A 14,646-nucleotide genomic window follows, 5' to 3' on the forward strand; every position below is an offset into this window, starting at 1 on the left:
ATATCATCATCATCATCATCGTTTAACGTCTACTTTCCATGCTAGCATGGGTTGGACGATTTGACTGAGGACTGGTGAACCAGATGGCTACACCAGGCTCCAATCTGATTTGGCAGAATTTCTACAGCTGGATGCCCTTCCTAACGCCAACCACTCCAAGAGTGTAGTGGGTGCTTTTACATGCCACCAGCACGAAGGCCAGCCAGGCGGTACTGGCAACGGCCACACTCAAAATGGTGTATTTTACGTGCCACCTACAACAGGAGCCAGTCCAGCGGCACTGGCAACAATCTCACTCGAATGTCTTTACATGTGCCACCAGCACAAGTGCCAGGAATGCGACGCTGGGCACAGGTGCCATCACGACTTCACTTTCGCTTGCCCCAACAGGTCTTCGCAAGCCGAGTTTAGTGTCCAATGAAGGAGATGACATTGGCATGGGTGCCAGTCATTGAATTTAGTTCGATTTCGATTTCACTTGCCTCAACAGGTCTTCGCAAGCGGAGTTTAGTGTCCAATGAAGGGCTGGCTACACCCCTGGCAGAGGCCTTGGATATATGTGTGTGTGTGTGTGTATTTAGAAGGTTGATTGTTACGGCCAGCCACACATCTATGTGTGGCTTTGTGTTTACCCCTACACAGGAGACCAATACTAGACTTAAAGACTTAAAAGTAAGTTCTGGGGTCATTTTGATGACTAACCCAGAGGTTCTCAATTGCTGTCCATATGGCCCCTCAGGATCCATATAAGATTTTAGGGGTCCATGCAACAAAATAGTTAATTTTCTAAGGGCCCCTGAAAAAATTTTGCTTTAGATGTGTGTATTTGTACATATTGCAACCTAAGACCATTCAAATGGTTCTGTAGTCCCTGAAACAAGTGCTAATCAGAAGGAGCAAAGTCTGGAGAACTTGCAGGATGAAGCAGTATTTCCCAACCAAGCTGTGTGAGGACAAGCATTATCGTGGTGGAAGATGACACCCTTTCTATTGACTAAGCAAGATCGCTTTCTGTTCAAAGCAGTTTTCAAATGATGAAGTTGATTACAGTAGAGATTAGCAGTAATTGTTTGATTGTTGTCTAACAGTTCATAATGGACAATTCTTTCAATATCCTACCATACACTCAACATGATCCTCTTTGGATGAAGTCCTCCTCTTGGTTGTTGAACAGGTCTTCCTCCTCGACTGATCCACGATCAATGGCATTTAACATTATGGTAAAGGATCCACTTCTCATCACCTATAACAAGCCTTCCTAAAAATGGTTCCTTATGGTGTTGTGAAAGCAATGACTGACAACAAACAACATGCTGTTGCAGATTCTCTGGAGACAGTTCGTGCAGGACCCATTTTCCAACCACTGAAACCTTTCTGATACTCTTCAGTTGAAGGAGAACAGTTGTATGGGCTACGTTAAACTATTTTGCAAGTTCTCTACAAGTAGTCGTTGGATTTTCTGTGAAAACAGCTTCCAACTGTTCAGAATCAAGTTGTTTTGAACAACCTTCTTTTGGCTTATCTTTCAAACTCAAATCTCCACTTCTGAAGTGACAAAACTATCTCCTGCAACTTCTTTCACTCACTACATCATCCCCATAAACTCTCTGAAGATACTTTACTGCTGTGCTTGCATTAACACATTTATGAAACTCATAGAGTAAGACATATCTGATGTGAACTTTAGATGGGACGAACATGAGTTCGAATATAGCAGAAGATTATGGCCAATACAATCAGAATCTGAAAGAAAAATGTATAAATTACTCATTGTGACATTCTTAAAACATTGCAAGAGGCACAATTTTAAAAAATACTATCTAAAACTGTTTTCTAAAACATCAGCCGTTACCTTTGCACCAACCTGATATATATATATTTAATGTAGTTGTGGTTATGGCTGGTCAGAAAGTTACCATTGGTTGTATGTATGTATATATATGTGTGTGTGTACATATGTATGCATGCAGGTATGTATGTATGCATTAGTTTCGATGAACCACCAAGCAGTGGACCTCTACCAATCTAAGTGCTACAATAATTCAATGCAGTTCAATAGCTCATGCTTACTTTCAAAAGTTCGAGAAGTAAAAGTTTGAATGGGACAATAATAGACACAGAGAAAAGTAACAATTTTCAAGTACAGCATTCATAAAATACAAAAACTTAGTTAAATGTGCTGAAGTAGTGTAATGAGTATGTTCTTAAAATTGAGTCTTTTTGGGTCCAATGCTGAGATAAAAGAATGGAAATCAACATATATAGGTGGTGACACAGTAAATTTATGTCATGTTTAACTGAAGCAAATTTTCTATCAAGACTAACTGAAACAAGCATTGGCAATAAGCATCTCTGTCATTTTGGTGTGGCTCCATCTGCTGAAGGAGAGAGCATGAGTACTTGGAGTTCCACTTATATAACCATGCATGAAGTGCTAGACTGACCATTAAGCAAAATAAGCATGGCATTAGGGTATAAAGTGGGATGAAGCACAGAAATGGTAAATATTTTACAGCACAAAAGAAATTACTTTAAACTTGCTAAAATAATATTCTTTTCTACTCTAGGCACAAGGCCCAAAATTTTGAGGGAGGGAGCCAATCAATTAGATCAACTCCAGTACACAGCTGGTACTTAATTCCTCAACCATGAAAGGATAAGTTGACCTTGGCAGAATTTGAACTCAGAACGTAAAGACAGACAAAATACCACTAAGCATTTCGGCCAGCATGCTAACGTTTCTGCCAGCTCACTGATTTGCTAAAATAATATTCAAAGTAGTTTATATGATCAGAAATATAATTTTGATGTGTTCATATGTCATAGTGAGGATTAAAGACTTAGCAAAAAAAGTAGGAGAAAACTTTCCAAATATAAATAAAGTGGAATTATACAAAAATAAACATTATTTTCCATCTTACTGTTAGTTTTTTTTTTTCATTTTGAAAAATAAAAATTTATTTCATGCTTTAATATTTTATATTTTGAATTACATATATATGGGGGCAGCAAAATCTTTAAGTGTTTAGGACCTCTGTGGATCTTAATCCAGCCTTAGGTGCATGATTAAGAAGTACTGTTCTTTCAGCCATCCAGTAAACCTGCGAGAAATGGTTCCATAAGGTTACTGCACAGACCTCTTCTAGATTACTTGGAATCAGCAACTGATAATCATGAAAGCAAAACAAAAAGTAATGAAAACTGAATGATGTTAAAAATACCTCAAATGATGTGAATATTACTAATGTGGTTTCAAATAAAAGTAAGGCTACATTATTCCCAATATTTGCAAAATACTTTCAAGATTAGTGATGTGTGGAAGACACATATATAGTAATAATGATGAATTTATTGTATTCAGTGCTCAGGTACACTACAACTCAATAGAAAAAGTAACTAAAATTGCATGAACAGTACATGGAGTAGACACAGTAAGTGATCAGAGACTAAGTCATTAAAGTCATTAATAAAAAAAAAAACAGGAAATGGGGACATTGCTGGCGAATTTCAGGAAACATGGAAGTTTTGAAGAATATAGTGTCCTGACAGCTAACAACTGATGAGGATAGTTTATTCCATGCTTCAGCAATTGCAAGTGTGAAAAGATGTTTCCAAACGTCATGGATGCTGTGTTGTTTCTTAATTTTGTAAATATTTCCACAAGGGTTAAACATGAGAATTTGCAAGTAAATGGGTATATTCAACTGACTGAACTATATTTTGTATATCTAATAACTGTAACAACCACAAATCATGTGTTAAAAGCCAAATTAAAAGAAGTTTAAATGTTTGAGACTCAGCAAACTATGTTTCATGAATATTTTGGAACATACATGTTCCATGTATAGGTGGTAACACAGTAAATTTATGTCTTCTTCAACTGAAACAAATTTTTTATCAAGAAACAAGCTGAAACAAGCATTGGCAATAACCATCTCTGTCATGAAACAGTTTCATGAATATTTTGGAACATACATGAGAAAAATAAACCATAGAAATGTGTCTATTTTGCATTGTATTAATTCTATTTGTTCATTATATAAACAATAATACACTCTGCCTATTCTGCTCTAAACACCTTGTCATATTTCTAACAGTAATACACACTGCCTTTCTTATTGTCTATAACATAAACCTTTTTGTAACAATAAAACATTCTACTTTAGTGTTTTAATAATTTTGTAGCATTTTACTGTTTGCATTCTTATATTTGCAGCCTATACTAATACTTATTCCAAAAATTAATACCTTCAATTATATGAAATCTTTATTAATAGTTCTGGTAAAAGATAAACATGTTAGTGATGTAGAAGTTTTTCCCTTTGATAGGAAGTACTTTTAATAAGTTTTTACATTGAAATGGGATGGATAAGTCCATTTGATTGGTCTACAGTATTTAACCCTTTAGCATTCAGATTACTCTGTCAAATGTACTACTTATTTATTCACATTATTTTGAGTTAATCATGCATTATCTTGTACCTTTGAGATTTTGATGATATAATTTATTTGTAGAATGATATTATTGAGTGTGAGAGGCCATATATGGCTAGTTTGAACATAAAACAGATAAAACATTTGGGTTGGATATGGCCAGTTTAAATGCCAAAGGGTTAATACAACCTTATTTATGTTTGATATTATTGCAAAATAAACCTGCAAGAGTGTATTGTTGTTAAAAAACCTCTAAGAAACAACATTCTCTTGGCAATTTAGAAAACTAGATGTTTATGTTTGTACAAAATATGCTTCTAAAACAATTTTAATAACAATAGAACATATTTGAGGTAACAAAACCCAGGAATGTTAAGAAAAAATGATAAGGATGATATGAAATAACTTCATCAAAATTTCACTTATAAATTTAGATCTTTTTTGCCAAATTACCTATTTCTTAACCCAGAATTCTCCTATTTCTTAACCATGCCAAAGCACACCTCGCTGGTGCTGGTGCCACATAAAAAGCACCCAGGATACTCTGTAAAGTGGCTGGCATTAGGGAAGGCATCAAGCCATAAAAACCATGCCCAAACAGGTCTCACCAGTGCTGGTGCCACATACAAAGCACTCAATCTACTCTGTGAGGTAGTTGGTGTTAGGAAGGGCATCCAGCCATAAAAAACAGGCCAAAGCAGACAGTGAAGCCTGGTGCAGTCTTCTGCCTAGCCAGCTCCTGTCTAACCATCCAGTCTATGCCAGCATTAAATGATGATGAAGTAGTATCCTCAAGTCAATCCATATTTGGCTTTCACTTCATTTTACACAAATAGGAAATTCTTGCTCATTTGCCCTTCTTTTATCCCATTGTCATAGCACAATAACAAGCATGCCCATCGTTTACCTAAAACAGACAGTTACTGAAATGAACTTTGATTTCATTGCTTTTTAAACTCTCTCTCTTTAACAATACTCTCTTTCAGTAGAAAACTCACTGAAGTAAAACTGTTGTCCTAACATGCTAAAAGCTTTCAATCATGTTTCCTATGTCCAGCCTTGACTAGACACTTCTCATTGGCTCTCCTCTTCTAAGCAAGTATATTTACAAGCAACTTATCTAACCCATCCTATCAACTTGTGCCTAATAAGCTCAACAAACTTCCTTCTTTCTACACTAATGAACTTCATGCTATTATCACCAACTACATTTCTGCATTTGTATGCTACCTCAAAATAGCTTTCATTTATGAGGAGGTACTGAAAAGTTCCTGACTTTGGCTAAAAGAAAATACAGGAGGATCAGTTAGTTATGATTTTATTGAACATATTCCCCTTTCAAATTCACATATGTATTGCAGTAGTCCTTCCGTTTTTCTAAACCCTGCAAAAGAACTTGGAAGGTTGAGCCCCCAACCTTAAAGCCAGGAACTTTTCAGCACTCCCTCATATATCATTTGGCATTGGGGTTAGACAACTTGAGCTCAAAATATACTAATCGTTTCAAGAGAGCAAATCCCAAATACTTATGAGCCAAACATGCACCAAAATATTCCTCAGACAGCAAACATTGCTCATAAGGACTGAAAATATTGTAGGGCCTGAAAATACTTCAGTTTTGAATTTCTTTTAATCTTCTAGAAACCCATATTACTTTATGCCAATATTGTTTGAATTTTTGGTCAGGGGTCCCACTACACACACATACACACACTTTTACTCCATCCAAGAAAAAGCAGTCCAACTTTTAAGTAAATTACTAACACCTCTATTAGCACATGAGTTGTGTCTTTGATTTTTCTCTTCTACCACTACTAGAGCCACATTTGATTCCACTAAGGTGTCCTGTATCAAATTGTAAAAACTGAAGAGTACATACATTCCCAATCTATCTTATCCCAAACTATATCCTTCTGAAATTTTCTTTTCACATTTTGTCTTCAACTACTTGTTGGTAACAGTTGGCTCTCATACTATATCATCACCCTGTTACTTCTGTATGAAAGGCAATAAGATGGCAGAAATATTAGCACACGAGGCAAAATGTTTAGTGGCATTTCATCTGTCTTTACATTCTGAGTTCAAATTCCACCGAGGTCGACTTTACCTTTCATCTTTTCAGAATCAATAAAATAAGTACCAGTTGAGTACTTGGATCGATATAATTGACTTAACCCCTCCTCTAAAATTGCTAACCTTGTGCCAAAAATTTGAAACTTGTTGCTTCTGTAACTTCATTTCTGACTAATGATTTGTAAAGGAAAAAAAAATTATATTTTAAGTTTTAAACATTTTCAAATCACCAAATTTCTTTTTGTTTTATTTCAGATTGGTTTTAAAAAAAAAATGACATTAGATTTGGACCATGACAAACGGCTGTCTCATGGTGCGGTCACTGGAAGTATCTCTCCCAAAACAAAAATACTACTCCAACCTTTAAATGTACCACTCAGCAAACAAGAAAGACAATTACTTATGGAGCAACTAAACCTGCGGGAACAATTACCTTTGATGTCAAGAAAAGAAACAGCCAAGTATTATATTTCTGTATTTTGATATGATTTATTTCATTAGGTTGGTGAGTTGGTTGAAAATAGGAACATTAGACTAAATATGTTACATTATTTAAATTTATCCTGGTATATTCTGATTTCCCATATTGCTTAGATCAAATTTTTGCTTTTTTAAAGATTAATTCTCTCTCTTCGGTTGTGTTGCTCTTGTGGATTCCCATGACAATGTCGCCATCCAATTCCATTATTATGAATTTGAACTGAGAGCTTGAGTCATAGTGAATTAGCTTATTACACAACCATGGACACCACTCCTATGGATGCATTGCAGTTACTCTCATGATAGAGTTTGGGTTAGGGTTGTTGATTGTTGATTTTCTAGGATTCCTCTGCTCAGCTTCAATGTAAGAAGCACCGTTGGCTCAGTTGAGCTCTTCCACTACCTCTTCACAATCCACCATGCTACAATTCCATGACTTTGCCATATCCCTAGCAGGGTGGCTGAATGGGTGCTATGCCTTGCCAAAGGGCAACCTGTAACTATGCAACACACAGTCATCACTCCATGCGGTGTTTTCAAAATACCCACATACCCACAAAGATTAAATCAGTCAACTATAACTCATTCAGTTTCAAAAATTGACTTTCATGCCTAGTCAATGGAAATCAATAGGCTTTAATCCTAGCATATAGGAATTCAACACTGTGTTGTCAGTGCTAACTAAGAATACACTAGGTGTTGAAGCATCTATGACAGATTGACTGGGAACTAACACTTAGAATATATTTGAGGTACAAGAATATTCAGCTGTAGTGACACCCATGAAATAATGTCAAAGAACTGTTTTTATAGCTTGCTAGAAATAGCCTATGGTGCCTGTTACCTTGATCAGTGTGCCCTACAAGGGATGTCCTGTGAAGACATAATATTGGGGAAGACAAAGAGGGGTAAACAACTATTAAAATTTATCCAACACCTTGTCAAAGGGAGAAGAATTATATAGTTGCAAACTTTATTTTGTCTTCTTATTAATAAGCAGAGTGGAAAACAAAAGTTTTCATATATTTGGGCAGGTGCTATTATTTGTCAGTTTGAGAAGCATTGATCAAGGTTACAAAGTTGGTGTTAGTGGTAGTTGTCATATTATGATAGCTAGAGTAAAAAAGGAATAGAAGAAATTTAGAAAGCTGTTGCTTCTGTTTGTAAAAATCATTTATAGACCTCCATCTTTTCACAGTAAATTACAAAGAATACAAAATAGTTCACTTTCCATAATCATAGGCTACACACAGATCACTTACAAAATGAAACAAATACAAAAAAAAACATTTAGAAATAGTATAACTCCAATTCACACAGACCCTGTTACTACATGTTAAATCACCCTCAAATCCCGGACACATCTACAAAGCTCCAAATACTAACATAATACTATACAGGCCAAAATAGATGCAAAAAAATCACTAACAACAATGCTAACATGTGCTTATGTTGCCTATCCATTCAGACACAGTGCCTTGATAAGCGTATATCAGTGCTTCTCAATATTTTTAAATAGCACCCTTTTCTTTTGCTAACACTCTTTCAATGTCTCAACTCACCATCTATAACACTGGACAACAAAGATTTTGCTACTGGGGTAAAAGCATGTATTTTAGACTACATCAAGGATGCTGATTCTGAATCTACACTCAGAATTCTTCTAGCACGTCAAGACTTTGAGTTATATACAATGTTATAACTATATTTTCTGCTAGATATAGGCCGTATTATAAAATTTGCTAAGATGAAAGCAGTCTTAATTCAAAATTAAAGAAATAACAACAATAAAACAAATGATGAGAAAGTTCATTATTTAGTTTAACACATGCCAAATATGTCAGTTTATTCTTGGTCACTCTCAGTCTTGTTTGCACTGCCGTCATGTTTGGTATGTGTATCTCTCACTCTCCTGTTTTAACTGTGTTCATTGTGTTAGATAATGAATAGGAGAGGCTGCATGAATCACCCAGACAACTGTTGTTATGTCTGTGGAAAATTTGCTCCATGTGACCAGCAGAAGAACATTGCCACCAAATTAAAAACTACCTATCAATATTATTTCGGGTGTAAAAACTGCCTATAAATATTATTTCTGGTGTAAAGGGGTGAGCACTTCATATATGCTGCACCATGCAGGACTTACACAGTAGCTGAATGGAAAACAGAAGGGAATGCCTTTTGCTGTACCAATGGTATGGCTTGAGCCAACGAATCATATCTCTGGTTGTTACTTTTGCATGACTACTATTAGAGGTTTCTCAAAGTAAACCAATGCAAAAATTGTGTATGTAGATTGTAAATTGGCTCTAAAGCCAGTCCCACATAACTTCGAGAACCCTGTCCCAGTTCCCTTCTCACATGATTCACTTGAAGACCTCAACATGTCGAATGATGAACCCCCTGATTCTCCCATCGACGATTCTAAAAAAATGGCCCACACTTGTTTAATCAAGAAGATTTGAACGATTTAGTAAGCGACCTAGCATTGTCAAAGGAAAAAGGCAAAGTTTTGAGATCCAGACTACAGCAATGGAATCTCCTACAGAAAGGTACAAAAATTTCCATTTTCCATTTTCCATTCTTGCCATGAAGGCTTATCTTTTTCAAGCAAGAAAATAATGCTTGTTTCTGTACTCATGTTAATGCACTCATGCAAAAACTAGGACACGTGCATGTGGCTATCAACTGGAGATTGTTTATAGACTTGAGTAAGGTTAGCCTCAAAGCTGTGTTGTTAGGTAATGGTAATGAAAAACCTTCCATTCCTGTGGGTCAAGTTGTTGGTATGGAAAAAACTTATGAATCGATGGAACTCATTCTGAAAGGTGTTAATTACTCAGTTCATAAGTGGAATATTTGTGGTGATTTAAAGGTGATTTCCCTTCTCCTAGGACTGCAGCTGGGATATACCAAAAATATGTGCTTCTTGTATATTTGGAACAGCCGTGATGACAGCAATCATTAGACTGTAAAAGATTGGCCTAAAAGAGATGAGCGCATAGTCAATCGGTACAATGTACAGCACATACCACTGTTAAACCCGCAAAAGATCTTCTTTTTACCCCTTCACATCAAACTTGGCCTCATGATAAACTTTGTAAAAGTGTTGACACATGATGGTTGTGGCTTTCGGTACCTAAAAGTAAAATTTGGTGCAGAGAAAAGTGACCCAAAACTGAAAGCAGGCATTTTCATTGAACCTGAGATCAGAGAATTGATGTCTGATAGCAAATTCAGAGGTAAACTGAATCCAGTTGAGCTGACGACATAGGATTCATTCGTGTTAGTTGTACAGAACTTTCTTGGAAATCGTATAGCTGAAAACTATGCTTATTTAATAAACAACATGCTAACAGCGTATGAAAAAATGGGATGCTGAATGTCCCTTAAAATGCACTTCTTGCATTCTCATCTAGAGACAGGTTATAATTAACATGTATAAGTTATATATTAGAACACATATATGTACATATATCAGGACATATATGTACTATGATTAACAACAATTAAGTCAGTGTCAATGTTAATATTTAATGCAGGGTTTGCAGAAGAAAAATAAAAAGAATGTGGTGGGGGGAAAAAACTACATTAATATTGACTCGTATTTTAATTATTTCACTGGAGGATCTAAAAAGGCTATGAGCAGAGACCCTATCTCCAGACCAATACAATGAAATAAAAAGCAAGGGAGAAAATTTTGAGCATGTTTTGGTTTTATTATAATTGCAGCAAAGGCAACAAGCTGGCAGAGTTGATAGTGCCAGAAAAAAAAGCCTTGCAGTATTTCTTCCATTTCTTTACATTCTGAGTTCAAATCCTGCCAAGACCAACTTTATTTTACATTCCTCTAGACTCAATAAATTAAGGTATTTGGGTTGATGGTATCTTACAGTGTTAGTACCAAGTTCACTCACAAGGCTTTCAACTCAGGGATATAGTAGAAGACCCTTGCCCAAAGTGCTGTGCAGTGGTACTGAACCCATGACCACATGGTTAGGAAGCTTCTTTACCGCTCATCAACACCTACACCTGTATTTCATTTTCTTTTTCATATTTAATTATTTTTGTAGCTTTTGGAAAACATCCAAGCACTTGATGTGTGTCGAGTTACTGTCTCAAGGTTTTCATCAGTCATTTGATGAAATTTTCAATCTCATACAAAAACAGAAGAGATTAAACACTGAGAACTTAGAGACAGCTAATCAGATTTTTCTGGAAGATGAAATGGAAAAACTTGAAGTAATTAGAACTTATTTAACTGAAGCTGAAGCAGCAACAAGGAAAGGTTAGATATAATTATATATATATATATTATTATCATTCTTAAAATAGTTACATTGGATAATAATAGAATTAATAACACCTTCATAAATTAATTATATATATGTATATATATATATATATTTGTTATTAGCAATGGAAGCAGTATTAGTTCAAAATAGCATTCTGTATATCATACATAATGGTGATATACTGTTGAAGTCCAGGAAACTGTTGTATTCATCTTAAGGAAGCAAATATCACACTTTAGCAAATGGTTATTAAGTGGACGCTTGTTATTGAGGACACTCAATGAAGCAGAAATATGTATTTTGCAGTTCAAACACTACTGCTACTGAACACTTTTTACTTGCTACTCATATATTTCTGTGTTTTTTTAACACAATACAGATATATGAGATGCTTTCTCAAGATAAATACTGCAATTTCCAAACTTTCGATGGTATATATACATTAAGTATGATATACAGAATTTTATATACACATATATATGTATGTGTGTGTGTGTGTGTGTGTGTATATATATTTGTCTAAATATCTGTGATGAGGAATTCTGAGTGGTTGGCGTTAGGAAGGGCATCCAGCTGTAGAAACTCTGCCAAATCAGACTGGAGCCTGGTGTTGCCATCCAGTTTCACCAGTCCTCAGTCAAATCATCCAACCCATGCTAGCATGGAAAGCGGGCGTTAAACGATGATGATGATGATGATGATGATGATGATGAAATGCATATATTTGAACTAATGTCCTCACCTTAGTTGTTTTAGTCACAATGTTTCAGTCATTCTACCCTCTGGCCTTCTTCAGATGCATGTTACCTTTCACTGAGGTTTGAATCAAACTCTTTATTGAAATCATGTAGTTAGATGTTTTCACTCCATTGCTCATGCCAGGGAGATTCTCATATTAGTTATTCTCATACTTGAAATGTCACTAATTTTACTTTAACCAGAATATATAGATTTACTAATCCAGAGATTGAACTCACACCCATCAGGTAAACAACACTTAAACATTGTATACCAGTATCATACTTGCTGGTTCACTTAAACCCTTCGCTAATGAAACAAAGGCCTTCGATAAATTATTTTTCCACCGTTCTTGACTCTGGGGCTGTCTTTATTGCTATTTCCTTGTTAGATCCCTGCCTTTTCAGCTTTTCCTCAGAATCCCTCCTATTTTGCTGCACTGCATTATATGTTTCCCTAAGAGAAGGCCTTTCTCTTCCAGGTCCTGTTTTTGAATCAGTGCAGTAGGCAGTATGTCAGTCTCATAATCAAGCATGAAATCACAGGAATCTGAAGGTTGTGAGTTCGATCCACACCTGGGACACATTTATTTTATAGGCACAGGCATGGCTGTGTGGTAAGAAGCTTGCTTTCCAACCACATGGTTCTGGGTTCAGTCCCACTGTGTGGCACCTTAGGCAAATATCTTCTACTATAGCCTTGGGCCAACCAAAGCCTTGTGAGTGGTTGGTTTGGCAGACGGAAACTGAAAGAAACCCATCATATATATGTATATGTATCTGTCTGTGTTTGTCTCCTCCCCCATCACCACCATCACTTGACAACCAATGTTGGTGTGTTTACATCCCTAAAACTTGCAGTTCGGCTAAAGAAACCAAAAGAATAAGAACTGGGCTTACAAAGAATAAGTCCTGGGGTTAATTTCTTTGATTAAAACCCTTTAAGGTGGTGCTCCAGCATGGCTGCAGACAAATGACTGAAACATGTAAAAGAATAAAAGAATGATTCAGTAACTTTATTTTTGTTTTGTTAGATAACAGAGTTGGCCCTACACAAACCCATTTTTACCTCTGGAAAGAGATGGTCCATGTTAATTTGGTCTCTGTCCTTTGATCTGTTGAGCATTTGCTGGTATAGCTCTCAGGGTCATTAAGGCATGCAAGCCACCACGCTACAACCAGTGTGGGACCTTATGGTGAAGTATAATGCTTAGTGTACCAGTGTACACTAAGCATTAGTGAAGGCACGTGGTTCAGTTGTTAGAGCATTAGACTCACAATCATGGGATAGTGAGTTCGATTCCCAGACTGGGCTGTGTGTTGTGTCCTTGAGCAAGACATTTTATTTTACTCAGCTGTAGAAATGAGTTGTGATGTCACTGCTGCTAAGCTGTATTGGCCTTTGCCTTTCCCTTGGATAAAATTGGTGACATGGAGAGGAGGGGCTGGTGTGCATGGGTGACTGCTGGTCTTCTATAAACAACCTTGCCCAAACTTGTGCCTTGGAGGCTAACTTTCTCAGTGCAATCCTATAGTCATTCATGACCAAAAGGGGTCTTTACCAGTGTATCAGTATAATCAACATTTAGACTTACTATGTCAATGCCCTGTAAAACAATCAGGGTGAAAATTAGAAGTTTTAATTAGAAGTTTTAATCATTTTTTTAAAAACATTAGGCTTCATTTTCTTTTCTTAATTAAAGGCTTTCATATGTTGTTGGCCTTTATGGTAGACCAACTGAGGAAGTTACCAAAGCCTAGTATATGGGTTTATTCTTTCAGTTCCAGTGCTGATTCCTATCTATTATCTTGACTTTGCTTCACAAGAGCTAGTGGTTTCCCACTTCCCTTTCCCTTCCATAAATTATCAGTCATACCTCATTTTTCTGTCTCCTCATTGATTGTGGTTTTATCATGTTCCTCTAGTCCTACTTTTAGGGAGAAGCTGGTCTCATCTTTAAATTTCTTGTCACAACTTTTCAAAAGAAAGGTGAGTGAGTAAGGGATGATATCATGAGGTTAGATGAGATAAAGATCAGATATATCTAGCCAGGAGATGAGAACGTTTTGTGTTATGCAAGACAGTATGTCGTTATGGATGAGAATATAGTTTAGGAGAAATGTTTCTGAAACAATATTGATGTACTTATGCTCAGCAGTAGTGAACGGAAACACACATGGAAGTGTTATTGTTTTGGAATAAAGAGTATGATTTGAAGGAGATTTGGCTGCTATTTCTAACAGATCAAAGGACTACATTGGCCATTTGTTGGCTCATGAAAGAGTAAATAGTTCATTAATGTATAGGTTGTAACAGAAATAAGAATGCATGCTCACACATCTGGGATGGTGTAGCTTCTACAGCACATATGCATTATTTACGACTTCTAATACTACTTTATTTTATTGACTCTGAAAGAATGAAAGGAATTGTTGATCCTTGTGTGATGTGATCTGATAGGTGTGAAGTATTGAACTAGATACTACTGTAAAATCTGCTGAACTTGGGCTTTTACAAAACTTCAATTAGAAATAGGTGATTAGTTCATCATTTCAAAATATTTAATGATGTCAGAAAAGTATCTAATGAGTAAAAAAAGGTGTATCTAATGAGCAAATTACTGTTG

The 14,646-nt window shown here is 36.0% G+C and overlaps 1 protein-coding gene across 5 annotated transcripts in view; it reads left to right on the forward strand.

Annotated features, from left to right (window-relative positions):
• Positions 1–14,646, forward strand: part of LOC106875349 (tetratricopeptide repeat protein 29) — a 35,676-nt gene that overhangs the window by 2,015 nt on the left and 19,015 nt on the right. For all 5 annotated transcript variants that reach the window (XM_014923440.2, XM_014923441.2, XM_014923439.2 and 2 more), the window contains exons 2-3: positions 6,763–6,968; positions 11,061–11,275. In XM_014923440.2, coding sequence (XP_014778926.1) covers positions 6,781–6,968; positions 11,061–11,275 — 403 coding nt within the window. In that variant the 5' untranslated portion in view covers positions 6,763–6,780. The remainder of the gene's footprint in view (positions 1–6,762; positions 6,969–11,060; positions 11,276–14,646) is intronic.

Source organism: Octopus bimaculoides, chromosome 1, assembly GCF_001194135.2.
Source record: "Octopus bimaculoides isolate UCB-OBI-ISO-001 chromosome 1, ASM119413v2, whole genome shotgun sequence".
NCBI lineage: Eukaryota > Metazoa > Mollusca > Cephalopoda > Octopoda > Octopodidae > Octopus > Octopus bimaculoides.